We start from the raw sequence: 22,247 nt of genomic DNA on the forward strand, positions 1-22,247 counted from the left end.
TTTCCTTAAATACAAACTGAGTTGGATTTCTCCCCGTCCCTACTAGCAAGTGTGAATGGGCCATCGCCAGACATAACTGTTCAGATCACCTCCATCACCTCATAAAACATTGCAGTGCTTCTCAATGTTACACTTCAGATATTCTGTTGCCAATTATTAAGTCTTATTTATTTATTTATTTATTTATTCATTTACTTAACTTTCTGCATTTAGCAGAGATGGTTCTTCCATTCCACTTTCCCACACACAACCAACTTGTGAAGGGGGCCTATGCTGAGAGAGATAGATCCTGGTTGGTTCAACCTGAGCTAGAGTTGTAGAGACGGAAACAAACGCCACGGAGTCAAGTTGAGTCTGCGCCTAGGCTCCTTCGCCCCACCACAATGTAACATTTGAGGGGGTCTGCCCCCCAAAGTTGATGGGCATTGCCTTAGAAATGGTGCGCGTGTATCGCATCATGGGATCAATTATGCAGGCGGGGCTTACTTGTCCCACCCCCACCCCCAATATTTCATTCAAGTTGGCACCCCTGATCGCAGCCACGGGAGAAATGCCATGGAGGGCTAGTCTCTCTCTGCGTAACCCCAAACCTGCCAACCTCCCTACACGTGGCCGTTGTTATGACTGCTGGCTGTTTCCCAGGCTGGGCTGAAGGAGAGGTCTCTCAGTGGATCGCTTGCCCCCCACCCGCCTCTTTGCCTCCCCGGACTCCGTCTCCGCAATGTAGGCTGCGGCGTCGTCTCCGCCTGGATCCTGCGAGGCTGGCGGCCGAGCGGCAGGGGGTGTCTTCGCTGCCTCCGCCTCCTCCGCCTCGCCGCTCCTTTCGCGTTTCTGCGCCCTTCGGGCCAATCGGCGCAAAACAAAGGCGCGCAGGAGGAGCGGAGGGAGGCCCATCTCCTCCTGCCCTTCCCTCCCGGGTCAGTGGCTCCGCGCGCCGTAAACAAACGCAGCCCCGGGGTCGCCTCGTGCGCGCTGGAAGGGAGCCCAGGCACGATGGCCAAGAGCCGGGCTGCCAACCCAGCGATGGCCGGGCTCGTCTTGGCGCTCTGGTCCCGCTGCTGCTCCGCGGATCCTCGGGTGGCTGGTTCTCCGGACGAGTCCCAAGCGCCGGGGCTCAGCCTCCATCCGCCCTACTTCAACCTGGCGGAGATCGCCAAGATTTCGGCAACCGACACCTGCGGCCAGGACGAGAGCGGGAGGCCTCGCCGAGAGCTCTTCTGCAAGCTGGTGGGGGGGCCCGCCGCTTTCCCCGCGGGGAAAAACATCCAGGTAACTCCGGGTGAAGCGGGTGTGGGTTAAGTTGGGGATCAACTGAGGGATCAGTGGCATGGATCCTCCAGTCCAGATCATTAAATGCGGACAAATTAACTCATTCTGTACCTGTGCAGCCACTCTGGTCTCCTAACATGATGTACCCCTTAATCTAGACTGAACAGTATAGCATCAGGATAGTTAATGAATTGGCAGAAGGTTGCATCTCTTCCGCGGGTGCCTCTCCTTCCGCCAGTACTTACAGCATATTTTAAATCAATAGTTGCCAGCTTTGTTTCACCGGCATGTTAACCGCTTGACACCTGTACACGACAGAAATTTAACAGGTGCAGCTTTCCCATCGGATCTCTGTGCAGCAGAAAGATGCACCAGTTGAATTCCTGTCTTTCTTTGATAGATTAAAGGCGCAGGAACTGTGTAGGGGGAGAAAATATTCGGGGAGGGAGTACTCTCCCCAATGTATAGATAACCTGGATCGGATATCCTTGCCTTCACTGCCGTCTTCTCATGATCCAGGTGCTGACACTTTGGAAATGTTTGGGTGTTTCCATACGTTCAGTACATAATTATGATTGAAATGAGGGCCAAAGTAACTATTATTCTTTGGATCTCACTCACCCACAGTCTGTCAAGTAGAGTACAAGGGTAGGCTCTTGTGCCTGTGCTGAAGGTAACTGGTTAGGAATACAGAACGAGGTTATAGTGGTAGTTAACTCATCCATTGCAGCTTAGAGATGCTGCTTCACCACTTAAAAATGGGGGAAACTGCTGGACTGGCAGGAAAGTGTCCTTCAGGATTTGTGAAGGAAGTGCTGAATAAAAGGTCCTCTTAACAGTTGGTGGCCTTCCTTCCATAGAAAGAGACGGTATATGCCAATTGTGTAGGGCATTCCCAGGGATTTCTGCAATATATACAAGCTGCCCTTCCACTTTCTCTGTGCCTGTCCTAAGACGACACAAGAAGAGCTCTGCTGGATCAAGCCAAATACACATCTTGTCCAGAACTGACCACATAACTTACAAAAATAAGACTGATCTCCTACACTTTATACCTGTCAATGTTGGAGGAAGCCCTCTTTGTAGATCTCTGTTACTCTCCTCATTGACCTGCCTTCCATCTGGTATTGTTGTGTCAGTATTATGATATGCTAATCTGTTGGCAAGGCAAGGAGAAGACCTATTCATGTCCTGCTTGGGTGGGGCGGCTTCCCATAGGCATCTGGTTGGCCACTGTGTGAGAACAGAATTCTGGACTAGATTGGGTTAAAGAAAATGCCCCCCACCTCCTGCTTTGACAGTAGCTTCTAGGATCTTGTCTGTCTGAAGATAAAAACAGTAAATGCTAACCAAAAAATGATCTATTACAATGTGCACCATTAGTTCTGCATGTACCTTACAATGGCATATGTGAAGAAATGTGCCAAATGATTGCCAAGCCAAATCCCTATTTGTCATGTCTGTATTTGATTCCTATCTATTTTTAACTGATTCTAAATGTTCACCAAAATCAGTTTAGCTTTGCATATTTTAAATCAATTAACATACAGTATATGCAGAACAGCTTTACCGTGCAATCATAACCATCTCTACCCAGAAGTAAGTCCTTTTGAATCCAGTGTGTCTTAATCCCAGGTAGGAAGAGCTAGGATTGTAGACTAAGCCTTCTTTATTTTGTGAGCGAGATGACAACCCCTCTTAGAGCTAAACTGCACCACAAATTTTATATGACTACAGGAAATTAGAGGCTGAGGAGTCTTCTGAGGGGCAAATTTGAATGCCGCAGACTACCTGATTTTAACATTAAGAGGTTTTAGAAGCAATTACAATCATTTAGGCAGAAGCAAATCCTAACAGGTGAATTAAGCCAAAGGTACTGTTTCTGTGGTATTGTTTCCTTTCACCCATTTATGAAGTTAAAACCCTGTGGTTTAGTTGTGAATTGATATAATTCTACAGTTAGGTATGACAGCAATAGTGAACAAGAGAATTCCTCTTTAACATTTGTTGCAGAGATTCTGGGTGAGAGGTCACCTGCGATTTGTGCTTGATCCAAGCTCCCGGAAGGATTACTGATAGATGTGCCCTGGCACAAGAGTACATGTTGTGTGCTGCTTACAGAATTTGTAGAAATGTGCATTCAGCAGCTTCCCTCTCCTGTTTCTAACAAAGCCTCATTGAGACACATAGCAGAAATATTTCTGTAGTTTACCAGTCATCTTTTTGGTTCAAGAGGGGTTCCAAATTCTTTCAAAAGGCTGGGGAAAGCAGACCTGGAAAATGTGATAACAGCACAGTGCATATGCGATCACACTGCCCCAACCCTCGAATTCAAAGTAAAAGAAGAGAGTTTTTATGGACACCATATTTCAAATACCTATGAAACGGGAGAAGGCTTAAACAAACATGCTCACATCTATTCATGTCCGCAGTATAAAAGAATGGAGAGAGTGAATGAACATATTCAGATAATCATAGATGTAAGATAGAGAACTTTAGCAACAGGAAATATCAGTTAACTGGAAATGCTGTACTTGCTCCACTGTGCCCTGCTCTGTGTCAGAAGTATGAATGGGGCTTGACCTTGTACTTTGGTGTGGGTGTGTGCCCAGAAAAGAAGCTCTCCTGCAAACAACAACAACAACAGCAACACAAGGGTAGCAGCATAAGGGGGTGGGGTGGGACAACAACTAACCAACCAACTACAAAACTCACAATTGGCCAATACCTATTTTTAGATCAACCAAAAGGTCACAAAGTGTGGCCAACTTTTTGAGTTCTGTGTAACTCTTCAAGCAAGATATTATATAAAGTAGGAAGTGAGGGAGACAACGACACTTAACATTCAAAGGATGTGTAATTGCTCTGGCAGATCCACAGCCCTCAGGTAACTTGGAGAGAATTCTGGGTGAGGTTTCAGAATTTCCAAGTTGCTTCCAAAGTTTGATTATTTATTCCTTCCCTAATGAAATAAGGCAGGCACTGACTTGGGTGAGTACCTGCTGAAGATTTGTTGACTGCTGACATTTTTAGCTTGGTATCTATATTGCCTCACGGTGGAGGTCATTTTATTGTGGTTTTAAATATTTCAAACGTGTGATTGCTTTATATTATGTTTACATCTGGTATCGCCCAGATGAAGAATGGTATATGAGTATTTAAAATAAATACATGTACAAAGGTCACTTTCAGGAATCCTACAAGGCAGCTGATTTGTTTCCCAACATCACGTTCCCAGCTCTGCATCACTGAGATGTATTTAGGCTGCAAACATCTCTAAACCCTCTTTCTGTTTCTGCCTCTTCAAAAATGCAAATAGCTCTTTCTATGCATGTGCACTGCCCTCCCCCTTTCCTCCATTTAATGGTACATGTATATGACTTTCTCCAAGCTTTTTGGGCTATCTCACTGAAACATGAGTTATTCCCAAATATACCCTAAGCCTTCACTCCCATTGTGAAAACCATCTTGTGCTATTAACCAGCAATCTACCTGACAGGAGGAAGGGCAACCCAGTATCCTGTAACCTCAGAGCTATATTCAGTTCTTTCTCTACCACCACCCTACACACAATTAACTTCACTCAACTTCACTCAAAGGGGAGAGCGATGATAAGCCCTCTCCCTCTTGTACTCGTCCCCTTTCCTGCAGCATCCCCTCTCCCCAATTTAGGAGTGAAACATCTGCAGTGGCGAGTATGTTGTACTTGTTTAGACTCCTCACATTATTTAGAACCCTGGAAAGATGTGGTTTCTAAATGGGCCAGGGAGTCTATCCAAGTGCAGCAGACTCTCTTCAGCAGAAACTCAGCTCCCAACAGGTATATTCAATAGGATAAAGTAGAGGGACAACCCAGGTGTCATTATGGTTTTGACCCTAGATGGGCAACATAGTTATGAGTGTTGTGCTTAGAGCTGGACTGGAATTTCCAACAACACTATGTTTGAGAAGATCATTTCCTACATGTTCTGTTTATGCCCTGTATAGACTACTCCTGTAGAAGGTACATATGCAGCCATACTTCCAATTTTCCATAGGCTACATTACTTTTTGTACTGAGAATAATTTTATATACACAGTCATGGAAACTCTAGAAGATGTGCGTTTTGAGGTGACTTGTATATGCAGAGCTGCTTTGATGAGTCATGGCCCAGATCCAGCCAATACTCCCAATCTCCTGGAACTGAGACATTGTACCAGGCAGGCTGCATTGTGGAATGCCTTTCTGCAGATGCTGCCCGTGTAGAGCAAAAGGAAAGGTTTGCCCGGCAACTTATTTTCCTTTAGCTTCCCTCTGCCATCTTCGTTGGCAGCTTTTGTGGAATGTACTTTAAATAACTGAGATGCTTGCTGCTCCAGAAGAATTAACTGACGTACATTTAGAAACATTATTAAACTTGTCCTCAGAACTCCAAGTGACCTAGTTAAGTTGAAATGGCTCTCTTGTGGCCTAATCTTCAGTAACCTGGCAAAAAAAGCCTGTCCAGTTTGACCATCAGCAGAGGGGGGAAAGGATGGAGAACCTCCACCCCCAAATCCAATTTGTTTACTTTGTTTTCTTACCACCCCTTTAAATACTTCCACTTGCCACTTCTCTTCTCCTAGAGGGGAGGCCATTGCTGTGTGCCAAACCATTGCAGCCTAATGTTTTCGTGTTGTTGTCCTGTATTTTTTCAGACCTGATGATCCTCCCTAATAAAATTCTCCACCTGGTGCAGAAAAACTTCATGCAACTGTCCTTTTATTGAAAAGCTTCCTTCTTGCCTTGCTTCTTGTTTGGTGTGCCTGGAAGTTTAGTGAATTGCCCTTTAATTAGTGCACTACTATTCCTTGTGCCTGGAAGTAACGTGTGTAAAAATTGGTGGATTTTGGCCATGGGCAAGGGTGTTGTTAGATAATATAACACTTTATTAGGTGCCATCTAGAGCCATCGTTTTAATTCTGCTTTTAGCTGATTGTTGAAAAGCGCTACCTTGGCTAGATCTTCCAACTTCCTAGATCTTTAACTATTAGCGATCAAGTTCAAACTGTCGCATTGATCATTACATCTTTTTGTTTTCTTCTCTTTCAGGGCCAGTTTTGTGACTATTGCGATGCCGCTGATCCCAACAAAGCTCACCCAGCAACCAATGCTATAGACGGGACAGAGCGCTGGTGGCAAAGTCCTTCTCTCTCCTTAGGTTTAAAGTATGATGTGGTCAACATTACTTTAGATCTAGGACAGGCAAGTACAGGTGTTGCTTTCCATGTTGTTGACTTTGACATTTTCCTTTGTCTGTTTTCTATGCATGGCCCAAAGTATGATGGGAGCTGTTTAGCGTTCAAAGAGCTAACTGCCAGTTTCTTTTTGCTCTCACTTCTCAGGATAAAACCCAGTTTTATGTAATGAGTTGTGCATGCCTATAAGATTCCAGATAGAGTAACTCTGAATTATTTCTGGATGCTGAGCTCAACAAGAATTCCTTCAACATCTTTCCCCTACTACTGGCCATTGGAGATTCTACTCTGTAATCAAGGAGCTCTGGGTCACAGTGTCTGACCTCAGTTATCAGTCCTTGATATGAGGTTATCAATTAGTGATGTCCATGACATTAATAAAACTGTTATGCTAGTTAAACATATTCAAAATAGCACTTGTATTGAGATTATGAAACTTTATCAATGAATCAGGTGACTAATCCCTTTAAAGGGGGGCTGCTAGTTGACTAAAAATCTTTAACCATAGGTACTACATCCTCTCTATTTACTAAATTATGTTTTAGGCCAAGTAAATAATAGAATTGTAGTCCAATCCCCTGCTACTTTGTTGTTCCACCAGTAGATGATAGTGTTTAATAATTCAGCTGCTGAAGAATTCAGTAGATCAGAATGATTTACTACGGGGATTTCCTGCAGCTTCAGAAGCTCCAGGGTGCATGCAGGCTCCCACTACCCACAAGACTGCTTTGTTCAACTGAGGTAGTGGCAGCTCTGTGCAGGCATGGAGAAGTAAGACACCTCTGCTTCTTCCCCTTATGGGAGAAGTAGCATCCCAGCCTGTCCATAGAGTTACCTATCTTTCACCTGAGAGAGAAGACCCTCCTTGCATGCTCCTTCTAGGAAGGTGTAGAGAAACATCACTGGTCCCCAGTGTGGTATCTTTGTGCTATTAGCAGCCGTTAAATAAATTACCGCACTCATTTTTCAGACCTAACTTCATATTAAGGAAAGAGGTAAAATTCTGTGGCATTAAATGGATCCAAAAGCAGAGAGTTGAGAATGACTGTAAGCATATGGGAATGGGCAACAACCAATTCAGCTGCCAACATAACTGAGTTCTTGAGCAGCTGGTTGTTGATGCACACAGCTCAAGCAGTGCCTTCTTAACTCCTTCCTTCCTAGACTGTGGAAACAAACCATAGAGTGAATGGCTTAGCATTAAGTGAGAACCAGAGCTTGTGATTTGTTTTCTCAAAGAAACCATGAATAGGAAGGCAAAAACGAACCTTGGCTTCCAATTGTGGTTTCTTTGGAGAGAAAGAAGTATAGGTTCACACGTAATGCTCAGCTGGCCGCATTCTGGTTTATTTCCCTACTCTAGGAAGCCAAGCAGGAAGTGATTGAACTGTCTGTGTAGCAGCTCACAGCTCTCACACAGTTTAATTTCTCTAACTATGGGTTGTGGCCAGTGTTAGGTGTGATTGAAGCCAGTGAACAGATGTCATGAGCTGGCTGTGGATGACAATTCTTGGGGTGAAGTGTCTTTCACTATCAATCTGATTTAGGATCAGTAGTTTTTGTTGTCTGCTGTACAAGCCCATGAGTCTTTGCTTAGGTATCTGTAAACAGGCCAAGCAACAACAATTGGTATGCGTAGTAACAAGTGTGCTTAACAATATACTTTGGAAGCTTTGTAAACTAGTGTATTCCCAATACACAGAAATTCTATAGAAATATTGACAGCCAAGGAAGCATTTCCTGTCTTTCAGTGTACTTTCACTATAAGAAAGCAAATACCAAAGATGTTGTTTCACACTGCTTCTCACCCATTAAAAAGAGCTAAAATCTTACACTGATTAGGGAAGTAGGAAGGAAGTCACTGAGAGCGAATAGGAGGAACATGTCATTCGAAAAGTGTTTGATTTTGTTTGCAGTTGCTTTCCTCTCATTGTGCATATTAAATGACTGATTTATAACAGAGCTAATGAATACCAGCAATGCAATCACAATGTTTCCCCTTAGCATGGGGGAAGTGAAAAAAGGCAGGCTGGCACAGCTAAGTTCAGTAATCTGGATAAACTCCAAACCCAGCATGGACTCAAACAGCACAGCAGGGGCAGTTTGAGCAACAGTAGCAACAGCTAAGAAAGAAATTTGGACTTTAATATCTAGTCCTCTATTATCCCTCTTGCTGTTGCTTTGGGACATGGGTAGCCAATGTGGTCTCTCTAGATGTTGTTGGACTGCAAATCCCATCACCCCTGACCAGTGCTTTTTTCCTAGACAAAAAAGATGGCGGAATGCACCTCCCTCAGAAGACCCACCCCAGAACCCTAGGAGGATCTCTTTGGGCTGGGGGGTGGGGTGTCTCCTCACGTGCCAAAGTCTTGTTGAGGTTGCTCAGCTGAGAGGCAGAGAGGCTTCTGTGCCTCAGCTGGACACTTTAATTGTCGGAATTGGGGGTGGGGTTTGAAAGGCCAGCTGGCTCTGTCCCAGCTGGAGCGTCTCCCTTCAGCCTTGCCGCTGTGGAGATCCCTCGACCTCTGCTCCAACATGATCAGTGACTCAAGCTTGCAGACTTGAGCACACTTTACTCAGCAGTGTAAACTGCACAACAGAAGAGGCTTGAGGCTGTAGACACATACTAAACTACACATTTATTACACATAAATCAGGACATAGAAAACATGTCATCTCTCCTTGCCGTCGGAGAGAGACTAAAAACAAAAGCAATACAGAGCAGAAGTTCCGCTCACGCCAGCAAACTCTGCTGGAATGTAAACAGACATGTGACACACAACAATCCCATGTCTGCAACAAAAGGTGGAATGGAATCCCAACATTAATGAGCTCCCATCCTCCACTTCTCTGGCTTGTGCTTTCCATCAGCTGTTAGCTAGGAGACTAAAGAGCCTCAGCAAAGCCCTGCTGCGCCTCTGGCTTATGAAGAGACCCTCTCTAGACCCATACAGTACGTTCCCTTAGGGCTCTGAGGAGGGTCTTCTCGTGAGCTGGGGCTTTGTTGAGGCTTGTCAGGTCAGGTCTACTCCTGGCGCCCAGCTGAGAGGTGCTGGAATGCCTTTCTGGCGTGTTCTGGCTGAAAAAAAGCCCTCCCCCCGACCAGTGGCCATACTCACTGGGGCTGATGGAAGTTGGAGTCCAGCAACATCTAAAGCATGGGTAGGCAAACTAAGGCCCAGGGGCCGGATCCAGCCCAATCGCCTTCTAAATCTGGCCTGCGGACGGTCCGGGAATCAGTGTGTTTTTACATAAGTAAAATGTGTCCTTTTATTTAAAATGCATCTCTGGGTTATTTGTGGGGCATAGGAATTCGTTCATTTCTCCCCCCCAAAATATAGTCCGGCCCCCCACAAGGTCTGAGGGACAGTGGACCAGCCCTCTGCTGAAAAAGTTAGCTGACCCCTGATCTAAAGGCACCACATTGTCTCCTCTGAGGAAAGTGTACATGCTGTTGACTTTGTTGTCCTGTATTTCTCTGAATTTCTATGGTTCATTATTGGATTACTTAGTTAGATTAACTATTGAAATATTGCTGTCTATTTATTAGCTGAATTGCCATTATGAAATTGGTATGATTCTGAACCGCATGATTTTTTGTTCAGATATTTGTTTTATTGTGTTTATACTGATCGTAATTTTGAAAACTTTGCTTTGGTTGTGTTGTAATTTTTTGTCAGATGCTTTAGACTTCTGTTCAGAAGGAAAAGCAGAGGTCTTGAACCTCAGGCATTGAGACTTAATGTGGCCCTCCAGGCTCCTCCGTCTGGTTCTCACAACCCACACCCAGGCCACACCCCTCCCTCCAGGCCACACCCCTCCCCAGACCACACCCCTCACCAGCCTGTGTTAAACCCTCCTTAAGTGTTTTACTCTGGCTGGAATGTGTCCCTGAACTCTGAAAATGCTTATTGCTTGTCTGCATGGAGGACAGAGGGTGTGTGTTGAAACTAGACTATTATACAAAGGTAAAATTTGCATTCATTGCCCCACCCACTTATGCCTCTGGCCCCATTTGGTTCTTGGAAGGTTGCCCAGAAGTGACTGCAGCCCTCAGGCTGAAAAAGGTTCCCACCCTTGCCCTAGATAAAAGAACTGGGTACACATAGTAGTACATGCACAGATGTATGTACTCATATGCACTCACTCACTTACTTACTCACTCACTCATATAATATGGAAAGGGCAGTGTTGCACAGAAAACGTGGAGGAAATAAATACTTCGAAATATTTTAAAGGACCTGAGAAAGAAGTAGGTGAAATTAGCACTAGAGGCCGTTGATTTAAGTTGCAGTTAATTTTTGGAATATGTCCCAATTATCAGAGCAATTAAGTAAAAGAATGTACCGCTAAGGGAGGTTGTGGGATCTGCTTCTGAGAAAAAATTTTTTATAAGCATCTTGGAGATCCTTCAGATATAGGCTATTTGTTCTGTGTCTTGTAGGTTAGATTAAATGTCCTGATGAGTCCCTTCCAGATATACAATTCTTGTAACTTTGTATGTTTTAAAAGGTTATAGATTCTTATATCTCACACTGATGACAGCTTGAGAATACATTTTAAGAAAACAGGGTCATGTTCATATTGTATGGTGTACCTCCTTTCACTGCCTTCTGGAATGCATGCTTCTTCAGCAAATCATATCCCCAAACTTGCATTTCCCAAGCATACAGTGGTACCTCTGGTTAAGAACTTAATTTGTTCCAAAAGTCTGTTCTTAACCTGAAACTGTTCTTAATCTGAGGTACCACTTGGGGCTAATGGGGCCTCCCGCTGCCGCCGCGTGATTTCTGTTCTCATCCTGAAGCAAAGTTCTTAACCCGAGGTACTATTTCTGGGTTAGCAGAGTCTGTAACCTGAAGCGTCTGTAACCTGAAGCATCTGTAACCCGAGGTACCACTGTATTTGCAAGGGAGAAACAGATGGTGGGCTTTGTGTGTTTAATTTCCCATACTTCCTTATTATCCTCTCTAAATGCCTCCAAAACTATTTTCCTCTTGCTGGTTTTATTTGAGATCTCAGGCCCACTTTGGGAAAAATGGCTTTAGGAGATAACTTTCAGGGAGAATCAGCTGATTTAGGAAAGGATTAAGCACCACCCCCTGTTCCCCAGTCCTCTCCTGCAAATCACACACACACACACTTAGCATTTTGAGGCAAATGTGGGATTTGATATGCCATCTTAGCTTCACAATGTTACAGTCCACTCTAAGAACATTGTTCTTAATGAATGAAATTGCTTCAGCGAAGACATTGCAGCTGCTTTCATGGGTGATTCAGGTTTCTGCTTGTCTCCAGATCAAGGAAACGTTTTTTCCTGACTTAGTTTTCCTTTTCTCAGATCTGTATCTTACGTGAACTGTATGAACCTGGGGCATCTTGAAAATGGCTACCGTACCTCCTTTACTGTCGCAATAGTATAAGTTGCATGTTGCTTATCACAGATCTATGGGTTTTTCCCTAAACGTTGAAATATGTGGGGTACATTCAATACCTTAAATAGATTCCTTTCTTGAAAACCAGTTCAAATCCTTCCCATTAGGGAAGCCTTCCCCCCCATTTCATGTTAGCCTAGTATTCCATATGGACTAGCCAGGAGCTCACAAGTGGAACATGATCATTTTTAGGATACTTATTGGCCTCCTATTTTGCTTTTATTTCATTGCAAAGATAACGTAAGTGCTGCTTAGCAGACAGACATAGACATGCAAATGACCTTTAACTAAAAACCCTTAAGCAAATGGTACAATGCTTCAAAGACCATAATGAATCTGTTGCAAGATCTATTGATAACACGGACTTTAACATTACTCATTGCTTGGCAAACCTCATAGGTTTCCTTTTTACATTAGTTCTGCTTTTATTTCATAGATAATGAGTATTCTTTGTAGTTGTGGTACTTTCCTCGCAACCACAACATATGGTTTATCAAAACATATATTTGAAATTTTAACTGGTAGTGGTTTGTTGATTGTGTCCCCCTCATGTGATGGATCAGTCAGTTTCAAGCAGTGAATGCAAGAAGTATGATATGTGGAGATTTATGAGCAAATGTAGGGTTGGCTTATAATGGGGTTGCCATACGTCTGGAATTTTCCGGACATATCTGGAATATTGCAGTCAGAAGCAGTGTATGGGCAGAAATCGGGAAAAATCAAAAAATTAATTTTTTCTTTGTGATTTTGCCAAAAAAGCTCAACAACTTTGCCAAAAACTTTTATTTTATTTTCACTTTTAGAAATATGGCAACGTTAGCTTATAAGCGGCTAAAAATGGTTAAAAGTAAATGAATCCATTTAGAAAATGTCCCTCACAGCCAGGAATACAGTATACTATAGTTTCCTCTTTTACTTAGCCATGATGAGACCCGTGGCTGTGGACCTATGGTTACCAAGAGGTCAGCCACCCACCCAGCTGCTGACCAGAGCCAAATATATGTCTTTAGATCATATCCTAGGACCTTCTATATAGTTTGCCTTGTATTTGTGCCACCACCACTTTTTATGCCACTGAAAAGCCTTTTAAAAGCATTTAGCTGGATATAGTAAATTGTGGCTGGGCTTGTGTGTATTGATTTCTGCTTGTTTATTTGCATTTCTATTTTTTTAATAAAAAAATAAGATTTTATTTAAGCTTTTTTCATAATATGATAAAATTAAAGAAAATAGTCTAAATAGAAACAAACACCGAGAGAAAGAAAATAAAACGAGTCCTCTCTGAAAAGTAGCTCTTAACCCTTGTCTCACCTAGAAAGCGGCGGACCATCCCAGCTCTCACCTGGGAGCTTTCCTTTATTTCACAGAAATCTTTTAAATAATGAAATGGCCATGTGATGGGGCCCAGAATCTAAAAACTTTCAAGTGGCTTGATAGGTTAAGCATGTGTGGTTTAAGATTAATTTGAACATTTCATTTTGAATAACTGCATACCAGATGTCAGCAGCTTTATTCTTTCCTGGAAGATTAATGCGCCAACTTCTTTTAATAGAAATTGCTGTATATACAACCAGGAAAGTCAAATGTTGTTAATCTGTTTGTCTTTATGTACTATACATAAGGACAATGCCTATTTGTTTAATATGACTGTTTCGTTATGGCTGATTTTCTAAATAAAGGGATCAAAACTATCATCATGTGTAGCACAATCTAAGCATGTTTATTCAGAAATAGCTTCAAGTGAATTCAGTGAGACTCGCTACTAGTATGCTAAAGATATATTCTATATTTCAAGGCAAACAGGGAGACCGTCTAGCTTTTTAAAGGAGATTTCAACAACTTGTAAGCACTGAAAGGTATATAAGAAAATTGCTGTGTTTGGACTTAAGATTGGCTTAATAAATAAGCCCATTCTAAACAAACCTCATATGCCAGCATCCACCCACTTTGCTTCTCCCTTCACTCAGCCTAGCAAACCAGGCAGGAAGTCTACACTTGGCTACAGCCAAACCAAGGAACTCTGATTAATGGCTACAATAAACCATGGTTTCATACAGGGTGAGGTGGGGCATATTGATGCAAGTGGCACATTGATACACCAACAATATTTCAATATCGAGAAACGTTATTTGTTTTGCGACATCACTAAAACGTGTCTATACATGTGTGAGTACAACCGTTGTGACCACGCTGCCCACCAGTTAGCCGTTGGCATTTGACCAGAGTAGGTCTGGCCAACTAAAAAATTACGTGAAATGTAAGTGTTCCAAGGCTGTTTTATGTCATTTAGTTAAGATTTTAAAATACCAAAGGTAAGTTATTCCACTCAGTAATCAGGATTACACTTGATTTTTAAATTTTAGTTTCCTGATTTGGAAGCAATAGTTTACTATGGACTTCTTTGTTTGATCACCCACAGGGAGTATTAAAAAAAGCTGCATGTAGGAGAATAAGACTTGTTCATAAATTAATTTATTAAACTGAAATATGATAGTCCAAATGTGGCCACTGTGTATGCTCCTTCTCCATTCTTTATGTTCAGGTAATCAAACTAAGATAATATTTTCAGATATTGCATTTCTATGGCATACGAATACTAACCACAGTATCAAAAGTCCTTTGGATGAACCTCAGCTGGAGCCAAAAAAGATGAAGTCAGAATCGTTTGAGTGCCACAGGCAACGCTTACAAACATCTTTCTATTAGAGAGCAGTATGAACTTAATAATAACAATGAATCATTGTGATTCATAAGTAAGTTGGTTAAAAATTCTTAAGGTAGTCTGTACTTGGATCAATTGAACCCATGATATAACCAAAATAATTTGCAGAAGGATACATATTTCCCCAACTGCCTATCTTATGAGGAAGATAGAGAATGCATGCATTTCCGTGTGATATAACTAGGCAATACTAATGCCAATTGTGTGATGATAATATTTGTAAAGCTCTTTGAAGCGTTATTTAACTTCACTTCCATTCTTTAACTGTAATCCTTACAACAATCCTGTAAGGTACACCAGTATTTCCTCCATTTTTAGATGCAACAACTGAGGTGGAAAGACGGTATGGCTTGCCTAGGGCTTTTAGTGAGATTCTAACCAGAAGCTCCCTTATTCATAGCTCAGATTCTTGGCTACTATGCTAGATATATTGTTCAGGAACTGTATTGTGGCACTCCACCTCAGTCTCTGAGCTGTGTGAGATTCCAGGAGTTCCAGACACTTACCCAGGGTTTGTGTTACTTTTGGAATGAGGTACAGCAGAGACTGTTGTGTCTATATGATATATGGCTTGCTTACACACATATATACACAACCTGAGCCTATGATGGAGGAGTTCACAGCATTAACACCCCAAGAGGGCCTTGCTTTCCCCATATCCGCAGCCTTGGATTCAAACAAGTCAAACATCACTTTGACCCTCTGGCTTCTCAGCCTGTTGCTTTTCTAGTTCTAGCGTCTAGCTCATATCACTCAACTCTCAGTTCTGGCCTTTTGTCTTTCTAACTACCAGCCAGATGGAGGGGGGGCACCCATTTGCCCGCTAGTGCTGAGCCACTTCCTTTTTTCCCATAATGGCCCAGTACCTAGGCCAGGGCGGCCCAATTTTCCATACCAAGTGGGCCACAAGAGTACTTTGACACAGAACCAACAGGCCACACACACAGACCATCTTGTTGCATATGATTGTGGGGGGGGGGGAGCAAGGGCAACATCTGACATGCCCCCAGGTCTTGGCTGCCTTCCTAAAGCCAGCTAAGTGAGGCCTAGCTCCTCTCACCCCTCATAGAACAAGGCAGTGTGTGGCCCATGGGTTCCATGTCAAAGTACTCTTGTGGCCCACTTGGTAAGAAAAGTTGGGCCGCCCTGAACTACAAATGGCTCTTAGTAGCTGTGAGAATGAATCTTCTGTCATTATCTCTCTTTGAACTGTACTATGTCCTGTTGCTAACAATTGCTTTGTCGGCGCTTTGCCAGAATACAGCTCTATTCATATAGGAAGTGGGTACCAAGAAACATCAGTGCTCAAAGGCTTGGGACAGGCCTACTGACTCTTCATCAAGTGTAGGCTTCAGCTTTGTTAATTACTGCATTCCCTTTGATGTTAAAGAAATAAATAGGCCAAGCCTCCACACACTGATCCAAGTAAAATACCACTAATATGAACATTGACAGAAGAGTTAGGAAGACTGAACCCTATGGCTATAGTGTAAAAATTGCTTACTCTAGATTCGCTCCAGTGAAGTTGCATTCATTGTAGTTCTGGCACCATAGTTATACTTTGTCTTCGTGACTAAATTGTTGTGGTTATCATTTTTTGGTGTTTCATGGCAATGGAATTTCCCTTACCCTTAAATTTGTCAGTCACTATGTTGCCCAAGGCAACCCAAAGTAACTTACAGTTAATTACCTCTGCTGTTCAAAGTGTGTTTGAAACATCCAGTTAGTTGAGCACTGAACAACATTGGTCCAAAACAGTGTTGAACCCGCATCACCCCCAGCCAGCTTGATTAATGGTCAGAGATGATGGGAGTTGTAGTCCAACAACAGCTGGGGACCTGAGGTTAAAGAACACTGGTATAGAAGAGCAAACATCAGCATAGGCATGATATTGTTTATTTACTAATATCAGACATTAAATGTTAAATTCCACTGGAGGCACAACCTCACCAGTCCTATCGTTTTCTAGCAGAAATAACAGGATTACCTTTCTCTTTGTACAATTTAGTGTATTTTAATGTTTCTCTACATGTTATTTTATTACCAGTTCTTTCACGTGGCCTATGTCCTCATCAAATTTGCAAATTCTCCTCGTCCTGATCTGTGGGTATTAGAAAGATCAACAGACTTTGGAAAAACTTATATGCCATGGCAATATTTTGCTTGTGAGTACCAGTTTTTAAAACTCTTATAACTTTTTATTTTGACAATAGCAACTATTTCCTGCTGGGCGTTTAACTTCTAAGAATATGTGGTACCTTAAGGAATTCATGAACAAGTCTCTCTCCCCCCCCCCTCGCCCTGCCCTGCCAAATACCTCTAGCTATGTTCAATATCACTCGCTAATGGACTGATTCATCAGGCTGCAGGCTTCCCACTCATTTCTTTCACCAGTGAGTAAAGGAGAAGGAAATCTTTCACTTTCTGTTTTAATAAGCCCCAGCCTCCTGTTATGCCTAAACTTTAGAAACTGTGGTTAATCCTGTCGAGCCAAACATGTACTGTATACATCAATAGATTTTAGCAAGCATGCTGAATGCTACATAGGATAAGACTGAAAGTTTGTAGTTTAATGCTCACTTAAGGCAACCTTAAGACCAGATTCTGTCAGTGCCTAATTGCACATTGTGTCTCAAGGTTTAAAAACAACCAATGAGGTGGATTAGACACCCCAATATGGGGAAAGAGGTGATATTTTCCTGCTAAATGGGGCATGCAAGACCTGCTCTTCCCTTGTCCCTTTCTCAGACTCACTGAAACACTCAGATTATCCGGCATAACTTTGTAAGAACAGTAAAGAGTCTTGGAAAGTCAAGGCTCAGGATCTGAGTTACCAGGATTCATTCCACTTCAGATTCGGCGGTTTATGTTATTTTCTATGTAACTGTTGGAGTAATGTTCTGAAGGTCAGAAACTCCACACGGTGATTTATTTATTTTTGTTAGATTCTAAGCAAGGCTGTTGGGAACGTTTTGGGAAGGAAGCGAATGCCCGTGTTAGAAAAGATGATGATGTCATTTGCACTACAGAATATTCTCGGATTGTGCCTTTAGAAAATGGAGAGGTAAGTTCAGGGCAGGGGACAGGGGGACGGGGCGACAGCAATACTGTAATAACACTTAGCATTTAGACAAGAGTTTTGCATGAAAGTACTTCAAATGTACCTCAGTAATAGTACCATAAGAAAACTATAAGGCAGATCAGTACTATTAAATGGGTTCTTAGTGACCAGTGGTCATTCTCTCTTCTGTCTGTAACCACCATTGAAACCCACTTCACTTGTCTACCTCCCTGTTCCACTCCAGCATTCTGATATAAGTTAGATTGGTGAATGGGTTGATCTGAAGATGAGCACTCTTGAATTACACTCCACTCTTCCAAGGACATATAGAATACTTTCTCCCACCAGATATCCACCTCTTCTGTTTCTTGGCCCACCACAAGTGCCACTACTGACAACTGCCCTAGTTACTGGTGCTTTTTTGCTTTCCTTTCAGGCCACCATGTTCTAAAAACTATAAGTCATTTTGTAGGCCATAAAACTACAAACAGACACCTTGGTCTTGAATTAGCTAGCAATCATTCATACAGATAATCTCTTTCCCCCTATTGGTAGGACTTACTGTGCTTACAGGCATGGATAAAGATTCCAGTTGGCTCCTAAAATAGTATAGTTCCAAGAACTGGGTTCTGAGTTAGTGGAGCTGATTATTAGCCTACAATGAGCTCTTGTTAAAAAGGGCTTTGAAGAGTTTTCTTTAATCATTAGAAAAACCTGCTCTGGCTTATGGGGAAATTCCACAACTACATTTTGTATTTTCTTTCTATCATAAAGAGAGAGTAATTAAAAAGCTTATTTGCTGCCGGCAATCCCTTATGTCATGGATCCTTGTGCTACAACTAAAAATAATAATTCATTTTGGCCAAATCCTTCAGTATTTACACATCTTTTAACAACAAGACTGATTGTTAGGGGTGTATGAATAACTAGTATTGATATTTGCAATAATTCTAAGTGCTTTAAAGTACAATAAATGTTCAAGCATTTAATCTAGTTTATCTGCCGGACATAAAGGTTCTTTCAATTAGATAGTTAATATTGGAGATGCCTTCATATCACAAATGGGACAAGGTTATTTATCCTTTGTGAGAAGCTGTGACTGTTGGCTATCTTAATAGATTGAGAGCCTAGGCAATTGTTGCCTTTAGAATACAGTGGTACCATGGTTCTTGAACTTAATCCATTCCGGGAGTCCGTTTGACTCCCGAAACCTTTCGAAAACCAAAGCATGGCTTCCGATTGGCTGCAGGAGCTTCCTGCAGCCAATTGGAAGCTGCGTTGGATGTTCAGCTTCTGAAAAACGTTCGCAAACTAGAACACTTACTTCTGGGTTTGTGGCGTTTGGGAGCCGATTTGTTTGGGAGCCAAGCCGTTCGAATACCAAGGTAGCACTGTACTTAGTTTTTTATACTGTACATGTGTGATTCATGGCTTAAGACGCATTTTTCTTTGATTTGCTGTTGTAAACTCTTATTGGAATATGATTGAAGGGTGGTATAAAATACATTATTATTATGTTGCTCCACTGATTAAAGGCTCATTGATCTATTGGAGACTTCTGTTTGATGAAAGGGAAGAGATGACTTTCACTGATTCTCCCTTCTCTCTGCAGTCCCTGTCCCCAAATCTGTTAAAGAAGATTGGGTTGAGGGCTCATTTGAAACATTATGGTTGATAGCTCAGGGCTGCAACATGCCCCCAAATCATTATCAAATCAGTATGGTGTTTTGCTGCCCCCATGCCGCCTTCTCATTCCAGGCCAGGCTGTTAGTAAGCCCACTGATTTCACTTCTGAGAGAATATGTCTAGGCTTGCGCTGCAAGTTACTTGAGTGTTTCTACAATGAAGCCTATTGTAATTCCTTTCCCACTCCCCTAGCCTGTGGCTGTATTGTGTGGCCACCAATTGCCTATGCCCATGTTTGCATTTAGCTATGCTTGTAGTGGGTGGCATTACACTAATTCTAACAACATTTCACTGGAATCTATTCACCTTTTGAAACAATGCCCACCCTTGAAATAATGGTTGCAATAATGGACCAGGGGCCCAGTTTGCTTATTCATGTCCTAAATGTTTATAAGTTGCTTTCTATTAATTTGTCTATGTTTTAAAACCGATCTCTTTCTCTCATATTAGATTGTGATATCCTTGGTAAACGGTCGTCCAGGAGCAAATAACTTCACCCATTCTCCTATACTTAGAGAATTTACTAAAGCAACAAATATTCGTTTACATTTCCTCAGAACCAATACCCTTCTTGGGCACTTGATATCTAAAGCTCAACGGGATCCTACAGTGACGCGCAGAGTGAGTAAATGTTATCTTTTGGCAGGGAGGAATCATAGGATTGTAGAGTTGGAAGGGATCTCAAGGGTCATCTGGTCCAACTCCCTGCAATGCAGGAATCTCAACTAAAACAGCCATGACAGATGGCCATCCAAACTCTGCTTAAAAACAAGAAGGACCAATGGTCTAACTCTACATAAGGAACCTTCCTACTTATGTGGTGCCCTTTAGATGTTGCTGGATTGCAACTTGCATCATCCCTGGCCATGACCATACTGGTTGGTACTGAAGGGAGATGTTATTCAGCAATATCGTACCATGTTGGCTACCTCTGGTCTAAAGCCACTCTTTACTCCAGCTGCATTCATATTTAAGGATTTCTGGAAAAAGTGGGATGCATGTTGTAAATTTCTTCAGGAAATTTGGATCCAGGAAGATGAAGAAAAGTGGTCTAAGCAGAGTATGATTTTATCACTATGACCTTTATCAAGCAGGTAGTTTCACAGAGTTCTACTAGAATCTTTTATAGTTACCAGAGAAAAAGAGTGTGACTCCTAAATAAAACCTGGTTTTGAATTACTCCAGATTCTTATGTGCTAGAACTGCTAGGAAAACATGGAGTAGGCTTTTAATCATTACACATATGTGAAGCAGAATTTGTAAGATAAAATAATTCCCCTGCAGATGCAACCTTTTGCCTTTGCTGGTCACTGAGGATAAGGTAGCAAATTTGATTTCTTTATTGGCCTTCTTCCTTCCATCAGTACTGCTCAGGTAGGGTGGAGAATCTCTCTCTCTCTTTCTTAAATGTACACAGAAGTTATTATAACTATTGACTGAGTGTGGCTTTATCTGCCATACATGGGCTGGTGGCAGGGAGTGGTGCTCAGATAACATACTTTTAAGCTCTCTGGACACCATATGGATTAGTAGTGCTTGCAAATGACTAGAAGCCCAATCCTATGCATATTTATTCAGAAATAAATCCACTGTGTACTATAGGACTTACTTCCAAATAAGCATATGCACAATTGCAGCCGAGAGGTGCAATCCTGTGAATGTCTACTCAGAAGTAAGACTCAACTGAGCACTGCAAGATAAGTAAGTTCCTATAGACTGCAGCCTTAATCTTAATCCCTGCATTGTTATATTGGAACAGACATGCACTGAATAAGGCTAATGACTAAACAGTTCTGGAGAATGACTAACAATTTTGAGTTTCTGAGACAACTATACATTATTTGGGGCCCCTGGTCAGTGACATGAATAGTGAGTGGAAATTATCTTTTTTGTATTCCCACTGTACTTGATATTGCTGTAATGCTTACTCTGTGTCTTGGATTCCTGCTGTTTAAGTCAGTAGATGGTTGGCCAATTTGAAACCATGGAGCATGGGGCTTAACATAATTCTGAGGTCTTCGACTTTGATCTGCATAGCTCTGTACCCTTTTGACATTATGGAGAAAGACTTGTTATTGCGTAGGTGCTGTATGAAACACAGAAACCACTGTATGGCTACACGTGATGAAATAAGTATGTGTTGCACCTCTTCCTAAATGCTCAAAGAATTGTTGGCATTTGTCTGTCTGGAGAGACAATGGAGTGCACCTCTGGGCGTGAAGTCAAACCACTGTGTTAGCAGCACCAAACTGATCTCCCTGGGGTGCAAGCCCAAATTACAGGACCCTCCTCTTGGCCTCGCTGATGTGGTCCAAGGAAAGCAGAGCAATATGTTTGGTACCAGCTTGGCTGCAGGAGTTGCTGGAAGGAGGCATACAAGGTGCCATCCAGCCATCTTAGGGACTCCACTCCAGATTTGTGTAAGGTTTACTCATTTTCTTCTCCTGAAGATATCCTGCAAGGCAGTGGAGGTTTAGGACCAGCATTTTCCTTCTCCTAGAGGGGCTACCTTCCCAGGTTCATGAGCTCCATCAGCCCCTCACTTCCCTCTACAGCACATGTAAAAACCACCTTCTTGACTGTTGGACCCAGTATTGGTCTTGTCCGCTCAATCTGCCGGAGCCTGTCTTCATATGCAGGGGAAGCTCCTAACTCACCGAGGGTTTGAGACCCTTTAGCTACCCTGATCTGGTTTAGTCATATGCTAATCTAATCATCCTTACAATGCCCTTTAAAAAGATGAGAATGTAAAGATGAAGTGTTGAAACATATGAATATAACTTTCTGTTCTAGAGCTGCCCATTCTATTTTTCACTTCCCTTTTTTATCATCTGCTTCTCAGCCCATATCAATCAAT

General features: G+C 42.3%; 1 protein-coding gene across 2 annotated transcripts in view; it reads left to right on the forward strand.

Annotated features, from left to right (window-relative positions):
- The first annotated feature begins 614 nt into the window (after positions 1 to 614).
- LAMA3 (laminin subunit alpha 3) overlaps positions 615 to 22,247 on the forward strand; it is a 125,842-nt gene continuing 104,209 nt past the window's right edge. For both annotated transcript variants that reach the window (XM_083623626.1, XM_083623627.1), the window contains exons 1-5: positions 615 to 1,269; positions 6,341 to 6,493; positions 16,691 to 16,808; positions 17,589 to 17,707; positions 19,841 to 20,011. In XM_083623626.1, coding sequence (XP_083479752.1) covers positions 994 to 1,269; positions 6,341 to 6,493; positions 16,691 to 16,808; positions 17,589 to 17,707; positions 19,841 to 20,011 — 837 coding nt within the window. In that variant the 5' untranslated portion in view covers positions 615 to 993. The remainder of the gene's footprint in view (positions 1,270 to 6,340; positions 6,494 to 16,690; positions 16,809 to 17,588; positions 17,708 to 19,840; positions 20,012 to 22,247) is intronic.

The sequence above is a fragment of the Podarcis filfolensis genome, assembly GCF_964270895.1.
Source record: "Podarcis filfolensis genome assembly, chromosome: 7".
NCBI lineage: Eukaryota > Metazoa > Chordata > Lepidosauria > Squamata > Lacertidae > Podarcis > Podarcis filfolensis.